Here is an 18,377-nt window from a genome sequence, read left to right as displayed (position 1 = left end):
TGTGAGTTGCCTGGACCACCTTCAGAGATGCTCTGTGATGCTCTACCACCACTGGACTGGAGGGCATTAGAATAAGAAGACACTGCTCTGAGTCTTGTCTCAGGGGAATGGACACGTGATGTGCTTTATTTGGTGGTCTGACATACCTTCAGGTCACAGGAAGTGTGGCGCTTATAGAGGTCAGGTGGTATGCTTTTGTCTTGGTAGGGTGTATTAGGCTGAGGCCCATCTAAGGCCTGCTACGAATTATGTTTTTTGTTATCAATGATTTCTAGAAATGGCAAGTTTAGAATATGCAGGTCCCACACAATTGGAGTCATGTTTCCCTTTCCTTTTTGAGGGATTGTTCATTTGATTGAACAGACAGACTTTCATAAAACTGGACTTAAAATGTCTTCTCCCAGGACTCTGCATGATTATCTTTGTTAATTTTGGCCATCGCCATCCACACAGGTTTTAACATGCATCATAACTGGAAATGAGTCTAAACATAAAAAAAAAAATGCTTTGATATGAACATGTATGCGTACATCATTAGCATAAATTCTCTCATCGCATGAAGGTTTGTATTTTAATATTTGCATACAAGTAAGACAAAGAATTTGATTATCTGAGAGCCAGTCACATTCCATCAAACCAATGTTATTCCTTTGAATTCATCTCTCGGGCCTGTTCTCATGATAGACACATTGAATTTCTATGTAAAATTGTTTCAGAGGATTTGAGCAAATAGTCGGACTATAATTTTTTTAACAGACGCCATGGGCTTTCTGGTCACTGATGACACACCACCATAATCCAAATTCAGATATAATTATTTTTGGGGTCTGTTTGAGAATTATATATTTTTTGTTATTTTAATTGTTGCGCTTCATTCACACATTGCATAATAAACTCAGCAAGAAAATAAACGTCCTCTCACTGTCAACTGCGTTTATTTTTAGCAAACTTAACATGTGTAAATATTTGTATGAACATAACAAGATTCAACAACTGAGACATAAAGTGAACAAGTTCCACAGACATGTGATGAACATAAATGGAATAATGTGTACCTGAACAAAGGGGGGGGGGGGGGTCAAAATCAAAAGCAACAGTCAGTATCTGGTGTGGCCACCAGCTGCATTAAGTACTGCAGTGCATCTCCTCATGGACTGCACCAGATTTGCCAGTTCTTGCTTTGAGATGTTACCCCACTCTTCCACCAAGGCACCTGCAAGTTCCCGGACATTTCTGGGGGGAATGGCCCTAGCCCACACCCTCAGATCCAACAGGTCCCAGACGTGCTGAATGGGATTGAGATCCGGTCTCTTCGCTGGCCATGGCAGAACACTGACATTCCTGTCTTGCAGGAAATCACGCACAGAACGAGCAGTATGGCTGGAGGCATTGTCATGCTGGAGGGTCATGTCAGGATGAGCCTGCAGGAAGGGTACCACATGAGGGAGGAGGATGTCTTCCCTGTAACGCACAGCGTTGAGATTGCCTGCAATGACAACAGGCTCAGTCCGATGATGCTGTGACACACCGCCCCAGATCATGACGGACCCTCCACCTCCAAATCGATCCCGCTCCACAGTACAGGCCTCGGTGTAATGCTCATTCCTTTGACGAAAAACCTGAATCCAACTATCACCCCTGGTGAGACAAAACCGCGACTCGTCAGTGAAGAGCACTTTTTGCCAGTCCTGTCTGGTCCAGCGACATTGGGTTTGTGCCCATAGGCAACATTGTTGCCGGTGATGTCTGGTGAGGACCTGGCCTTCAATCCCTCAGTCCAGCCTCTCTCAGCCTATTGCGGACAGTCTGAGCACTGATGGAGGGATTGTGCGTTTCTGGTGTAACTCTGGCAGTTGTTGTTGCCATCCTGTACCTGTCCCGCAGGTGTGATGTTCGGATGTACCGGTCCTGTGCAGGTGTTGTTACACATGGTCTGCCACTGTGAGGACGATCAGCTGTCTGTCCTGTCTCTCTGTAGCGCTGTCTTAGGTGTCTCACAGTACGCACATTGCAATTTATTGCCCTGGCCACATCTGCAGTCCTCATGCCTCCTTGCAGCATGCCTAAGGCACGTTCATGCAGATGAGCAGGGACCCTGGGCATCTTTATTTTGATGTTTTTCAGAGTCTGTAGAAATGCCTCTTTAGTGTCCTAAGTTTTCATAACTGTGACCTTAATTGCCTACCGCCTGTAACCTGTTAGTGTCTTAAACACCATTCCACAGGTGCATGTTCGTTAGTTGTTTATGGTTCATTGAGCAAGCATGGGAATCAGTGTTTAAAGCTTTTATAATGAAGATCTGTGAAGTTATTTGCATTTTTACGAATTATCTTTGAAAGACAGGGTCCTGAAAAAGGGACGTTAATTTTTTGCTGAGTTTATAAGCAGAGAGAACTATTTTTCTATTCCTTGTAGGTTGAGCGGAAGCTTATTTACTTTGTGTGTGCATTGTCCAAGTCCCGAACATAAATGTCAAGATATTGCTGGCATTTGACGTGAGGAATTTTTTCCATCAGAAGACTGTTATTGCCAATTTCAAATATATTTTTTGGGGGTGGAAAACAATGCTTCCATATACACAGCATCACTATCACCTGTGGTCTTCAGAAACCCCCTTTTCCTCTCCCCACCATGTCTAATGTCCATTTTGCTGTCTGTTTGTGCCACACATGGGGCTCGAGATGGAACCATTATGTTTCCAATGTGAGAAAGCCATTGTCAAAGTCCTTGAACGTTTGATTGGCAGCCCCCTGTCTGTCACCCAATCTGAGATACTATGAGCACCAGGAAATGATGGGAAGGCAACAAATGGAACCGATTATCCAGCTGGCGAGTTCACACTTTCAGTCTTTCATACGGCTCTGTCCATTTTTCTGTCTTTTACACGGCTCTGTCTATCTTGGTCCATGATAGTGGTTGTTAGCCTGCACTGCACTGAACTAGAATGGCCTGATAGACAGCTCTCTCACTGGATATTTATTGAATGAATGTTGTTCACTGCCCAGGTTTTCTGTGTTTGTGTTTATCCAATGACACTGTTTTTCAGAGAGATTTTTGCAACCATTACCGCCAACAATCAGATGATATCATCTATCTTATTTTGCGCTGATTATTTCCTGTGGGTTGTTGTGGCCTGACTGGCCTCATAACACAGAATTCCCTCTTAATTCTATGTACTTGTCTCTGCGTCTGCATCTGCATGATGTTTGGAAAGAATAACATCCCAACCCAAATGGCATACTGAACAAACCGAACAAACCAAAGCAATTGTCCCATTCAGAGTCAGAGCCAGACTCCTTCATTCCCCCCTTTTTCCCTTCCTCGAGTTGTGATGATTTGTTCCGTTTCAAAAGCGTCCTGAAGACCGAGAGGCTGCAGGCAGAGAGAGATGAGAGGGAAAATGAAAGAGAGAGGTGGTAGAGAGAGAGAAAGAAAGGGAGGGAGAGAAAGAAAGAAAGAGCTAGCGAGAGCAGGGCTCTGTTGTTGATCAGCCAAGCAAATCAGATCTTGATGATATTTGGAGAGCGGAGTTGTGATTGCTGATTGCTCTGGCAGTTTTAATTAGAGAGTCGTAAGCAGCCTGTCTTCTCTCTGCTGAACACAGTTAACTATCAAACATACTTAAATGGAACAAATAATTACTTTGTTGATGGTTAGAGTAACAGAAAAAAGTGGAAATGTTTTTTGGCTATAGGCCCTAATTAAATATTTAATTTTATGTGATTGCAAACAGGATTTTGTAAAAGGTTTTGAGTAGATGATGTACTTGATGTACAGTATATGCGATTTACCTCATGGTAAATGTGCTGTATCTAACCCTACCCTACCCATCTTAATGAGGGAAATAATGTCATATCAAGCAGAATAAAACGATGTGAAGAAACATGAAAAGATTTCTTTGAAGTTTAGCATACCATACACCATGCCTATAGGAAACCCGAGCTGAATCTTAAACCCAAACCCTTTCTAACCAATCCTTGCTCGCTATAGATTGAACAAGGCTTATTTTCAGCATGCAGGTTTGTGTCATGCGCTCCTGGACCTTTTGTTAGGACATTTTAATTACAGCCGAGCCTGGGTGTAATTGATCTGGGCTTAAAGGGATTTCTCTTTTCACTGAGAAAGGCCTAGTTGTTAATACAGGCCAGTGAAAGCTTCCACCTCCACTTACAGCCTATACTTCAACTGTTGTGGTGCACACAAAGAGATGCAGCGCAATAGGCTGGTCTTTCATTCACTTCCAGTGACGTTATTTAGTTTAATTTAGTTACTCCTCCAGTGGGTAGCTAGCTTAGCAGTTAAACCAGACTGAAGGCTGCGCAGTGTATAGCTGGCTAGCACAGAGTACATTCACTTTACAGTTGTTTAGTAAGGCAGATTCTGTACTTTATGTGTAATGAGTAAATTGGCCTCAGAGGAGTAGGTAAATCATCAGAGTACCGTTGGAAGTGAGACTTCATCTTCGCCCAGTTCATCTTTAACTGCAGCAGTGTCACATCTGTTAGGAATGAACTTCCTCCTCCTTTGCCACCTGCAGTGTCCTCCTCTTACGTTCCTTCTCTTACGGCGCACTTCTTCGCGGTTTCCGTGTTGTCACCCACCATTTTAAATGTTTTATCAGCCTGTTAGATAATGCTTCCCGATGACGGTGAATTATTGATGGCCTTGTTCCTATGAGTGAGACAGGGCAGGCTTTTAACTCTCTGGGCTGCCTGCCTGCCGCTGCCGACCTGCTGGGTGTCTTCAGAGGTAACTAAGGGACACTATACAAACACCCAAAGGAATGATGTAGGCCTAATAGAAGAGGAGGCGAAAAAAGAAAAACCTGAAGGGGGGGGGGGGTGGGGGGGTGGGGGGGCTGAAAATACAATAAAAAGAGGGCAGGGCGTCTTCTGTTCCAGACCCAGTCTTCTTTTACAGTAATGGGCTTAGCTACAGAATAAGACCAACTTTGCAGCGAATGAAAAGCTTTGAATCCACTGCAGGTCTCTTGCTTTGTTTGAAGCATTGGGCTGTAGCTGTTTCTTATTTCTCGATTTTGTCTGTTGTCTGAATGGACAACATACCATTTTTGGGGAGATTCAAAAGATTTACATGTAAAATTGTGTGTGTGTGTGTGTGTGTGTGTGTGTGTGTGTGTGTGTGTGTGTGTGTGTGTGTGTGTGTGTGTGTGTGTGTGTGTGTGTGTGTGTGTGTGTGTGTGTGTGTGTGTGTGTGTGTGTGTGTGTGTGTGTGTGTGTGTGTGTGTGAGAAACTCAGCTTACAGTAAAAAATATCCATAAGAAAATGGGCTGGTTTAAGTATGACCCAGCGGTCTCTTGTAGGAATCTCTTTGAAAGCGAGAATTAAATTATTAGTCAACAGAGTAAACAGGTCAAACCAGTTTCTTATTTCCTCCAGGAAATGCATAGGTTTTATACAGGAGGGTTCAGGATTGGCAATGAAATACAGTAGCTCTAACTTTTCCCTCCCCCAGCTAACTAGCTAGCTCCAGTGTTACTAAATTACATTCAATAGATATACAGTAAAAAACCCTTGAATGAGTAGGTGTATCCAAACTTTTGACTGGTACTTGGGCTTACATACTCCTTTTATCACACACTACATTCTACCTCACTGAGAGTGTAGATCAGGGATAATCAACTAGATTCAGTCGCTTGCTAATTTTTTTTTCTTGAGTGGAACATAATTACAAATAATTTCTAGACTGTAAATTGACCGCATAAAGCCGAAACAGATATGTTTGACTATAATATAATAATTTCAAACCTTGCTTACATTTGTATAGGATCACATGTCTCTTTAGTATGAGTGGGAACAGTTTTCTTAAATTAAAATCACTTGGAGCGAATTTCCATGCGTTTTTAATCTTTTATGTCCAACAAAAATAAACAAAAAACTATTTTTGGGGGGCTCAGAAAACTAGAGGGGGGGGGGGGGGCAAATAAAACCCCACCTGCGGGTCACCAGTTGGGGAACCCTTGTGTAGATAGATAGGTAGAGGCACAGTAATACAGTGCCTTCAGAAAGTATTCACACCCCCCAACTTATTCCACATTTTGTTGTGTTACAGCCTAAATTGAACATTTATTCTTTATTCTAACATTTATTCTCATCTACACACAATACCTCATAATGACAAAGTGAAAGCATGTGTTTTGGAATATTTTTATTCTGTACAGGCTTCTTTCTTTTCACTCTGTCATTTAGGTTAGTATTGTGGAGTAACTACTATGTTGTTGATCCATCCTCAGTTTTCTCCTATCACAGCCATTAAACTCTGTAACTGTTTTAAAGTCTCCATTGGCCTCATGGTGAAATCCCTGAGTGGTTTCCTTCCTCTCTGGCGACTGAGTTAGGAAGGACGTCTGTATCTTTGTAGTGACTGGTTGCATTGATACACCATCCAAAGTGGAATTAATAACTTCACCATGCTCAAAGGGATATTCAATAAATGCCAGTTCTTTGCGAGTCGTTTGAAACCCTAGCTGGTCTTTGTGGTTGAATCTGTGGTTGAAATTCACTGCTTGACTGAGGGACATTTCAGATAATTGTATGTGTGAGGTACAGAGATGAGGTAGTTATTCAAAAATATTTTTAAACATTATTATTGCAACTTATTATGTGACTTGTTAAGCAAATGTTTACTCCTGAACTTATTTAGGCTTGTCATAACATAGGGGTTGAATACTTATTGACTCAAGATGTTTCAGTTTTTGATTTTGAATTCATTTGTAAAAGATTCAAAAACATAATTCCACTTTGACATTATGGGGTGTGTAAGGCCAGTGACACAAATGTAATCCATATTAAATTCAGGCTGTAACGCAACAAAAGGTGGAAAAAGTCAAGGGGTGTGAATACTTTCTGAAGGCACTGTATATTTAACCTTAGTAGGTGTGAAGTTCCTACCACATTACCTGCAGGGGAATATATCTGTTCATGTCCTGCAGCCAATGTTCCCGCCATGTTTTCACATTTAGCAAACGATTGTATGTGTGTGTACATGCGCGTTAATGCCCGCATCCGTGTGTATGTGGAGGAGTGCGTGAGCGAGAGAACGAGAACAAGGCGTGGAGGAGGGTGTATTTTAGTGTGAGTATATGAAGAACTGACTGATTGAAAAGAAGAGCTCTGTGTGACATTTCAGGGGTTGAGATGCTGCTCCTCTAACTGACCTTCACTGTTTAACTCACTGTGGGAAGGTCAGCCTGTTAATTTCACTACCAAGCTGGAGAGGGAGGGAGGGAGGGAGGGAGGGAGGGAGGGAGGGAGGGAGGGAGGGAGGGAGGGAGGGAGGGAGGGAGAGAGGGAGGGAGGGAGAGAGGGAGAGAGAGATCTAGTATTGGATAATGAAACTGACATTTAAAGGCTTTTTCCACTTTTTGATTCTGATTATTTTGATTCTGATTCTTCATGGAACAGAGAGAGGGGTGTAGTATCGGTTAAGGAAACCATAGAATTAGAATACTGAAATGGACATTAACTTTCTTATGATGGTCCAAAGGACAACCATGGTTTGCCAGTGCTCTGATAAGATACTGTGTAAAACAATGAATGTGAAGAATGTGTCTGCACTGTATGTGTGTTAGCTAGCTAGCCAAACAGTTTTAGATGAATGATTCCAAATTAACTCCCAATATGCCAACAATCCATTCAAACAATGCAGTCAATCCACAGCCACTACACTGGTTCAAATCAGTTGATGATAGGACATAGACAAGTTGTAAATGCAACAAGTACTGATATTGTGTCATATAATAGCACGCACTGCTTTCCAAGAAAACTAAATCTGAGACATGTGTGGTCTGTTGAAATATATTTTAGAGGCAATTTATACAGAAAATTGGTATATAACCTGTATTAACTGTATTTATAATTATATTATATTTTCGGTTGACTATAATTTCATTACACAATTTCTGATACATCACATGCCTCACTTTTATTTTCCTGCATAAGTAATCAGGAAATGGATCACCTATGCCTCTACTGCCATTCATTCCAATTAGACTAGTTTAGAATTTCTCCCTGGCCAAGATGGCTGCCATTTTCGCCCCATTATGGAACTTTGAGGGTTAATGACATATGCACCTCTAGTAATTTAATAGAATCTCTATGAATGAAACTGACATTTAAAGGCTTTTTCCTCTTCTGATTATTCTGATTATTCTTTTTCTTCTTCAAATTCATAGATTACATTGGGCTCATTAAGCCCCTGTAACCTTTTAGAAATGGGTCTGGATGAGAAGGTAAAGGCTAAAGATGAGGAGGAATATTTTTAACAGGACATTTTTAAATGTAACATAAGTCGATGTAATGTCAAGACAGGTTCCGAACTTAGTAATTAGGCAATGATAATTCTGCTGGGTAAATATTGTAGTAGTGATGGTGGAAATTATGATGATGAGGATAGTGTTGACTGACTTTTTACAGTTCCCACACTTGTTTCTGCTCATTCAGTACAATATAATTCATACTCCTCTCTGCCTTTCGTACATCAATTTCCCACTCCTATTTCTGCCAATTAATTTTAATTTGTCCACTTTCTGCTAACCACAATATTTGACTTTGCTATTTTCTCTATTCTAGTCATTTTCTAAAGGCTACCTCTCTCCTCCCTCTCAATTTTGCAATCCTTCCCTCAATTTCACCATCCTTCTCACCATCCTTCTCACCATCCAACTCACCAATCTTTCTCTCTCACTCTCTCTTTCTCTCTCTGTGCCCGTTGGCACTCGTTATCTATCATTTCAATCTGTTGGCAGAGAGCCTTGAAATTCACCAAACAACTGTCGCCGACCCTATGAATACCATGCAGCTACCTGTTCATGTTTTTCCCCGCTCCCCCCTTCTTGCCCCGTCCCAAAAATATCTTATCAGCTCCACAGTGCTGAACCCTCCTCCCACTTGACTGTCATGCCTGACGAGCGCCTATCTCCATCACTGGCAGCCATGACAAGTGCTCTGTCTGCACCACTGACAGAGCTAAGGAAGTGACATAATTTCCCTTAGGAGAGGGGGAGGGGTGGGGGTAGCGGGGGGAGGGAGGAGCGCAGCCCTAACCCTGACAGACAGGGACAGTTAAGACAAAGTGTTCCTGGGTAGCGTTGGGATGCATAGAGGACAAATAATTATCTGGGGGTCTTTATTTTATCAGTCAGTTCCTGTAGATCCCAACTAGAACACACCCTAACCTAGTGTTGTCACGATACCAGAATTTTGACTTCTATACCGTTACCAGGGTTAGTATCATGATACACAATACCAAAATGACACCACTGCATAAAAGAAGGCATATTAGCCAAAGTCACAAAATGGCAGTTGATCCAGATTGATGTTTTGAGTTCAATATCATTACATTTTAAATGTTTGATATTTGAATGTGCCCATTAATTAAGCAATTATAAAATCATGCAATCACTTTCACTTGTCTAGCAATCTAACTACATAGCATAATGGTAATCATTTATTTGAATGGTAAATCTCTTGATAAATTGGGTAAATCAAGAAGTAGCCTATAGGCCTATTCACAATACAGGTGAATGCATATTCAGTAGGCGTATAGGTGTGTGTGTGCATGTGTTGAGTTATTGAGATTGTTTTGGCTGATTCCATGGGGCTACAGATGAAAAACAATCTGTTTTCCTTCCATTTGGGACCGATTCTGCATTTGGTTAATGATGTTTGTCCCCCATGAGACACTGTAGACGCGGAGGCCTATTTCACTTCCTCAAAATCCCCAGAATGAATCTAAGATAACTCAAGAAATCTGTAGTTTGTTTTGGCCGAGGATGTTTTAGTTGCACAATTTTATATCTCACTAAGGTTTTTGGTGCAGTATTTCTCAAGTAAAAAAATGTGCCACATGTTTTCTTATGTAAACAGTCGGAGCTGCAGGGCAGGCCTGTCTCACTGTCAATGCTATTGGACAGAGAGCAATCACCATAGCTCTTCACCCCATGTTAGTGGGCAAATGGACATCGTCTAATCAAAACCTAACCCTAATTTTCCATGGTGTGACCCACGGGTGTTCCAAACTCTGCTTTAGAAAAAAATGACTTTAAGACCCAAATGATCCTATTTACACTTTGCAGTGTAACATTTTGACACTAGAATAACTGTTTCGGACTCATATCGATGCCCCATAGGCCGTTTTCAAAGGGATTTGTTGCTTTTTGAAGTCAGTCACTCTTTAAGACTCAGCAGCATACCACCCTGCATCCCACTGCTGGCTTGCCTCTGAAGCTAAGCAGGGTTGGTCCTAATCGGTCCCTGGATGAGACTAGATGCTGCTGGAAGTAGTGTTGGAGGGCCAGTAGGAGGCACTCTTTCCTCTGGTCTAAAAACAAAAATAACCCAATGCCCCAGGGCAGCGATTGGGAACATTGCCCTGTATAGGGTGCCGTCTTTCGGATGGAATGTTAAACGGGTGTCCTGACTTTGGTCACTAAAGATCCCATGGCACTAGGGCCTCCTGAGTGGCGCAGCGGTCTAGGGCACTGCATCACAGTGCTAGAGACGTCACTACAGAACCTGGGTTTAATCCCGGGCTGTATCACAACCGGCCGTAATTGGGAGGCCCATAGGGCGGAGCACAATTGGCCCGGCATTGTCTGGGTTAGGGGGGCGTTTGGCCAGTGGGGGGCTTTACTTGGGTCATCACGCTCTAGCGACTCCTTGTGGCAGGCCGGGCGCCTGCAGGCTGACCTCGGTTGTCAGGTGAACAGTGTTTCCTCTGACACATCACTTAAGCAGCGCGTTTTGGCGGGTCATGTTTCGGTGGACGCATGACTCAACCTTCGCCACCTGAGCCCGTTGGGGAGTTACAGCGACCAGACAAGATCAAAATTGTGGAGAAAAAGGGGATAGGGGTGTTAACTCTGGTGTCCTGGCTATATTCCCAATCTGGCCTTCATACCATCATGGCCACCTAATCATCCCCAGCTTCCAATTGGCTCATTCATCCCCCTCCGCTCCCCTGTAACTATTCCCTAGGTCGTTGCTGTAAATGAGAATGTGTTCTCAGCCAACTTACCTGGTAAAATAAGTGTACAAAAAAGAAGATAAAAAGACCCATGACTTCACTCAATCAGTTCGAGTTTCAACCAAAGATGATCTTGACTTGGAGAGATGTGAGGCGGGGGAGACTAAGTTAATTAATTACGTTTTCGGTGACAATCAGCTTTGAAATCAGCAATATTTTGCATTATGGTTTGCATATTATCAAACAGAAAAGTACTGGGTAGTGAATTGTTAACTTCAGCTGTAAGCTAGCAAGCAAAGTTAGCCTACAAAGCTGGAATATTCCGGTGTCTTCTAGCAATGTAAAGTGTTCTAGCCTATAATGGACATTATTTTGCAAACAGTAATTAACAGTTTCAACATTTCTATATGCCACGTTGCATTAGTTAAGTGTGTTAACTTCTGTGCAGTATAAGTGGTGATATAGCCCAGACTCCCAGTGAGACTTGATCCTCTCTCAATCAATAGACGACGTGAGACACATTTGAAGTACCGAAAGTAACAACAATTCTAGTTCCACACCATTTGTCATGTTCTTGTTTATAAAAAGTATCAGAAATCAGAAGTTTCAGTATACATGTTGTTATTTCTTTCTTGAGTGTAGGCTGTTGTTGTGGGGTGGACAGTTCCCCAAATTAGTTAGTCAGAGAGGGCGAAAGGACTGAAGCATTGTGCCTGTGAGGTCCAGAGTGGAACACATACAGAACACACATGCCCACATCTTTATTTCAACTGAAAGCTTCAAGCTTACACCAGTCCAGGACTACTTACTTGCTCTAGTTGTGTCCCAGTCTCACTTGATATGTATATATGCACTCTTTATTTCTCTCCCCGTCCCTGGCACTAACAATTGAAAATAAATTAACATTCCTGCGGCTTTATTTTGTCCTTCTCTAAGCCTGTTGAGAATACTGGGGGGCGAACCCAGCAGGTCAAGCCATACTCACAAGCTGTCAATCATTCCCAGTGACCCTCCCGCCCATTTCTTTTTCCTCCCTTCCCATTCTTCTCTCCCTCTCCTCTCTCTCTCTCTCTCATCTATTCAGTTACTACCTTCTTAGAAAACCCTGGACCCCCACTCTCGCTCTCTCTAGACTCTCTCTCTTTCGCGCTCTCTCTCTCTGGGCTACTCTTTTGCCGGTCTCCTCCAGCTTGAGGCAGCCACAAGCTTTGTCAAAGAAGCTTCACATTCATTCAGCCTGCTGCTGCCCCAAACAGCCTCGTATTTCATGCTAGGACATGTGGCCTGTCTCTTTCCATCCATTTATTCTAATTACAATTTAATTGCTTGCCTTCCCCTTTGAAATGCTTGCTTGTTTTTTCTCTCCCTATCATTCCTCTGATAACATGAAACATTTGTTTGCACTGTGGTGTTTTTTCTCGATCCTCCAGACTGATGATACATTTGTCTCCTCGCTCTTCTCGCTGTCTATGGGTGGGAGAAAAAGAAAAACAGATGTTCTTGATGTTTGCACGTCATTTTTCATCCCCTGTGATGGATTCTGGGTGTCTGGGATGATATACTGTTAATAGAAAGAGCAAATACAAGAAGAGATTCATTCCTATGGTTCCTTTATGGGGGAACATTGAGCCAAAAAGTACAGATGATGAGTTAATAACTTCTAACGTTTCTAGAAGATTTCAGGGTTATTATTAAAGTTGGTTAATGTAGCTGGTGACAGTAAGTCATAACTGGGTTTGGTATGCAATTATTACTATAGCTGCTGCCATGGCGATGATGGTATTAGAACGAGATGTGGTTATTCCTTCCTGGTCGAGTAACAAGTAACCTCAATAATTCCCTTGCTGCTTGGAGGAGCTGTGCTGTAGATCATTTGTCCACATAAACACACCATCTCCCAGGGGTTAACTACGCCTCACTTACCTCTTTAAGTCATTTTCTGCTCGAGGAAGCCACCCAGCACCTACCGCAATCTTCCCTTCCTTCCCCGACGTAAAACTATGATACGTCTGTCAGCACTCGCAGAAACCGTCTTCATGTTAATCTGCTAATCCTTTTATCTCAAGTCTGACCAAATCCAGTCCAGAAACCCCGCCAAACAAAACGGCTGGTTGGGGGGGGGGGGGGGGGGGGGGGGGGTGAGCTCCTCAGCTAGCTTAAGGGAGAAAGGGAACATGTTACTCAGCGGGGCGACGTTGCGGGTGGGTCTGAGTAGTACTGAGCACTGAGCAGGAGGAGAAAGGGGCCCCGGGGCAGGCTGTGCGGGAGGCAGGGAGGGAACCCCAGGCTCTGCAGGCCCCTCGCCCCCTGGTGTCTAGTTGGAATCAGCGGTTGAGCCAGCCCAGCAGGGCAGAGGGGTTAGTGGGTAGGGGGTATTGGGGAGGGGTTTACCCTCTACCCCATAAACCCCCTGTCTCTCCAGTCTCCACCGGTCAACCACCATGCCTCCTTCCATAAACCCCCTGCCTCCAGGACTCATATTTGCGGATGATAAATGTGTAAAGCGCTAGGGGAGGGCGGTACAGTCACGTGTGGCCTCGTTTGGGGGGGGGGGGGGGACTGAATGGAAACCATTTTTCTGGTCTCCTGCCTTAAATGCATCTGCAGGGTGACAGGACAGCCCTCACACGTCACTCAGACACCAGAGTACCAGCGATTATTAGCAAGGCTCATGTTGTTTCGGGCTGCTCTGAGACGGAGTAGCGTTTTCACTGCCGCTCCACTGTGTTATCTGATCTGGTGGCCTACTGCGGCTAGATAAGTCATTTCCGAACAAATAATCACATCTCACTCTCTCTATCTCTGTCTCTGTGTCTGAAAGCACCACCTATCTTCTAACTGATATATCATCATAGCCTCGTGTGTGTTAGCTTGGCGCCGCACAGTACAACAGTTTGTGGCAGATTTGACCTCAAAGCAAGATAAATGACCTTTGGGTCTGTAGGCTATGTGCACTATGTTTAGTTAGCCTGTTCAAAACAGGACTCTCCAGCCACCCATAGAGCCATTTTAAAGAATGAATCCATAATGGAGATTTAAATGATGACTCTGTATGCTAATGCATATAGAAGTTCCCAACACAATGTTTTCTATGTGTGTGCTGCAATAAATATATCTTAGCAGTGCATTAGTGGAGCCCAGAGAGTGAACAGAACCGAGTGCTGCGCTGCTCAAATTTAGCTTCATTATAAAATAATCAGGGTAGTTGATGAGTGTCTCTGGAGAGGAGAACACAGAAACGCAAATGATCCTCTCGTGGCGTCCTCCACACTTGAAAGTGTAAAATGCTGCGTACTGTGTTCATGATGACACGTCTGTATGGACAAGGTCACATTCTGGAAGTTAAATATAGATAGTACATCATGAACTAGGTTAAGTCATGTGTACCGGATAGTGGTCTCCTTGGTGTGTTTGTTTTGTTTTTGTGCAGGTCAAGGTGTGTGTATGTGTATTTGCTTGCATGCGTGTGTGTGTGTGTGTGTGTGTGTTCTTGTTTGCTAACATGTACACTACTGTTCAAGAGTTTGGGGTCACTTAGAAATGTCCTTGTTTTTGAGGGAAAATAATATTTTTTTGTCCATTTAAAATAACATCAACTTGATCAGAAATAGATTGTTAATGTTGTAAATGACTATTGTAGCTGGAAACGGCTGATTTTTAATGGAATATCTACATAGGGGTACAGAGGCCCATTATCAGCAACCATCAACGTGTTCCAATGGCACGTTGTGTTAGCTAATCCAAGTTTATCATTTTAAAAGGCTAATTCAATTACAGGCTCAAATTTGCAAGAAACAAATAAGTTTCTTCGGAAACTATTCAGTCTATTCTTGTTCTGAGAAAACTGAATATCTCATACAATGCGGTGTACTACTCCCTTCACAGAACAGCACAAACTGGCACTAACCAGAATAGAACGAGGAGTGGGAGGCCCCAGTGCACAACTGAGCAAGAGGACAAGTACATTAGTGTCTAGTTTGAGAAACAACGCCTCACAAGTCCTCAACTGGCAGCTTCATTAAATAGCACCTGCAAAACACCAGTCTCAACGTCAACAGGCAACTCCGGGATGCTGGTCTACTAGGCAGAGTTGCAAAGAAAAAGCCATATCTCAGACTGGCCAATAAAAATAAAAGATTAATATGGGCAAAAGAACACAGACACTGGACAGAGGAACTCTGCCTAGAAGGCCAGCGTCCCAGAGTCACCTCTGGTGTTTTGGGGGTACTATTTAATGAAGCTGCCAGTTGAGGACTTGTGAGGCATCTGTTTCTCAAACTAGACACTCTAATGTACTTGTCCTCTTGCTCAGTTGTGCACCGGGGCCTCCCACACCTCTTTCTATTCTGGTTAGAGCCAGTTTGCGCTATACTGTGAAGGGAGTAGTACACCACATTGTACGAGATCTTCAGTTTCTTGGTCATTTCTCGCATGGAATTGCATTCATTTCTCAGAACAAGAATAGCTGACGAGTTTCAGAAAAGTCTTTGTTTCTGGCCATTTTGAGCCTGTAATCGAACCCACAAATGCTGATGCTCCAGATACTCAACTAGTCTTAAGAAGGCCAGTTTTATTGCTTCTTTAATCAGGACAACAGTTTTCACCTGTGCTAACATAATTGCAAAATGGTTTTCTAATGATGAATTAGCCTTTTACAATGATTAACTTGGATTAGCTAACACAACGTGCCATTGGAACACAGGAGTGATGGTTGCTGATAATGGGCCATATGTACGCCTATGTAGATATTCCACAAAAAATCTGCCGTTTCCAGCTACAATAGTCATTTACAACATTAACAATGTCTACACTGTATTTCTGATTAATTTGATGTTATTTTAATGGACAGAAAATGTGCTTTTCCTTCAAAATCAAGAACATTTCTAAATGACCCCAAACTTTTGAACGGTGGTGTACATGTGACATGGCCTCCATCCGGCGTATTTGACTTGTATTCTAACAAGTCTCTCTGGTGTGTGGAGGGCGTCTTCCGGGAGTTGAGCCTAACCTTAGCCGAGGCAGACAAAGCTGGCTGGGCTGTTTGTGGTTCCCTTCAAGATAAGGAAGAAGCAGACAAAAGTACCTCACAAAGAAGCTGTGTCTCTAATGGTGTCCTGTCTGAGTCTGTGTGAGCGTGTTGCCTGAGCAACAGGGTCCTCTCTTGTGGGTATAAGGCAGTAGAGCTCTGGGGAGGAGATCGAGAGAGGCAGGGAGTGGAGGGATAAACGGGGTGAAGGTAGTCAGTGTAAACACTAATTCGCTACATGGAAAAGATGAGCCTATAGCCCAGGGATGAGTGCTCTGTCATCCTCTCTTCTACCCAAGAGTATTTCCTGTCAGAAGCGAATAATAAACACTAACGGTAGTCTTGATAGACTGAATAGCTCCAGTATTTTGTCAAACCTCTCCATTTGCCTGTCTGCATGGACTGAATATCTCACTATCTGACTGGTTTGACTGATGAATGTTTGTGGTCATTTTGGCAGATGCATATATCCGAAGTGACTTACTGTTATCACACATTTTCAGTATACATTTGTCTCGCCATGAATATTCACCATTTGTACTGTGTGTTGAATATTTATGGTAATGCATCGCTCAAACCCATCTTGAAAGATGGCAGCAGTGATGACATAGGCTTTGTGATGATGATGTTGTCTCGATTTGCAGCAGTACCCCCCCCCCCCCCCCCCCCCCCTCCTTTTCACCCCAATCTTCCTCTCTGTATTTTCAGATGAGAAGATGACTGGTGAGGCTTCTCCTAAAACCACAGATCGCTGACTACTCCAAGACTCCTCTGCTTTTTCGATTCTATATCCTACAACCACAGTTGTTAACTAGAGGGCATCTGGAGACCTCTCCACACCCAGCAACAATGGCTCCTGCAGCGTGGAGGTGTTTAGTTCTCCATTGTCTACTGCTCACCCTAATTCATTTCCATTGTTCAGAAGGTAAGTCCTTACATGTCTGGATTTGAGTCCGATACATGATGTGTGTGTGTGTGTGTGTGTGTGTTGGCATCTTTGTGTGTGTGTGTGTGTGTGTGTGTGTGTGTGTGTGTGTGTGTGTGTGTGTGTGTGTGTGTGTGTGTGTGTGTGTGTGTGTGTGTGTGTGTGTGTGTGTGTGTGTGTGTGTGTGTGTGTGTGTGTGTGTGTGTGTGTGTGTCTGTGTGTGTGTGTTTACTGAATGTGATTGTGTTCCATGAAAGTATGTTTGCAGTCTTCTAATGGGGGTGAAGAGTTGTGTTATATGGTGAATTCACTCCCAAGACATTTTATCATTGAAGGTTCACAATAGCACAGGGACTGAGTTGTAGATCTGAGTGCAGTGCACCGAGGCTTTTGTAATTCAGAAAACTCCATTCGTTTTTATATGCAACTTGATAGGATGATTCTGTTCAGTCCTTGCACCTGGAGGCTTCAATCAAAGGAGATGGCATTTTGCCTAACAGAAGAGTTTTTGGAAAGAACTACTAGTGTTTGTCTGTGTGTTTTTTATGCTACCCAAAGGCATCTTGTGATGATCTTTTCTTTTCCATGCCTTACTTTAGATTAGTGCGTTTGGCTGTCATTACAAGTTTGTCAAACTATTCTCTCTGATGTGTTCCCATCGGAGGCATTAATATCGGTTGGTTGGTATTTCTGCTTAATGACAATCATTACATATCTGTTCGGTTTTACTCTCATTGTACTCAAATCACATGCTAGCGTGCCAAACATTGATTACAGCCAAACGTCAAAGCGTATCAACTCCTGAGATTTCTTTTGAATTAAATATCTCTTTGTCATGTTTTTATTTCACACTTTCATAGATTTCAATAGTTTTTTTGGTTTTATATTTAAATCTGACTGTGAAAGCTGATTTGTTAACTAAAAAGAGATGGGAATGGAACAGTCAAGGCAGGCACAAACATTCAGAAGGAGATAGTCTCACTTTGTAGATGTATAGCATTTGTAGACGATGCTAAATAACTCAAATCTTTTTCCCAAGAAAAAAAACGACCTCAGAAAAGTTTGAAGAATGGGGCTCTGATTTGAGCTGCGAGATGGTCTGGGCTGAACGGTCCCGGTGATTTTCTTTTCAGGGGAGTTCCTGCTTTGGTATGCAGAAAGTCAAGGTTTTGGGTTTCACGTGACGAAGGCGAGGGATCTCAGGACTATGAATGCAAATTTGCCCATTTTTATCAAAGAAGGAATGTGTGTGGGTTTTCACATTGAAAACTATGTCGGATCCATCCGTACGCCACTGACCTTCAGCCTGTGTGTGCGTGTGTGTGTTTGTGTGTGCCATTTTTTTAAGCATTAACCACATTTCCATGGATGTCCGACCTACAAAAGGCCCCCTCTTAAAAATGACTTCCTCTTTTCAGTGAGGAGGAGATAGTATTATG

The 18,377-nt window shown here is 42.9% G+C and overlaps 1 protein-coding gene across 8 annotated transcripts in view; it reads left to right on the top strand.

The window, feature by feature from the left end:
- The window catches only part of LOC129824131 (adhesion G protein-coupled receptor L2-like), a 110,065-nt gene that overhangs the window by 11,558 nt on the left and 80,130 nt on the right, over positions 1–18,377 (top strand). For all 8 annotated transcript variants that reach the window (XM_055883498.1, XM_055883497.1, XM_055883496.1 and 5 more), the window contains exon 2: positions 16,722–16,938. In XM_055883498.1, the coding sequence (XP_055739473.1) occupies positions 16,863–16,938 (76 nt within the window). In that variant the 5' untranslated portion in view covers positions 16,722–16,862. The remainder of the gene's footprint in view (positions 1–16,721; positions 16,939–18,377) is intronic.

Source organism: Salvelinus fontinalis, chromosome 26 (genome assembly GCF_029448725.1).
Source record: "Salvelinus fontinalis isolate EN_2023a chromosome 26, ASM2944872v1, whole genome shotgun sequence".
Classification (NCBI taxonomy): domain Eukaryota; kingdom Metazoa; phylum Chordata; class Actinopteri; order Salmoniformes; family Salmonidae; genus Salvelinus; species Salvelinus fontinalis.
The sequence above is the reverse complement of the archived record's forward strand: the minus strand, read 5'-3'. Positions and strand labels throughout refer to the sequence as shown.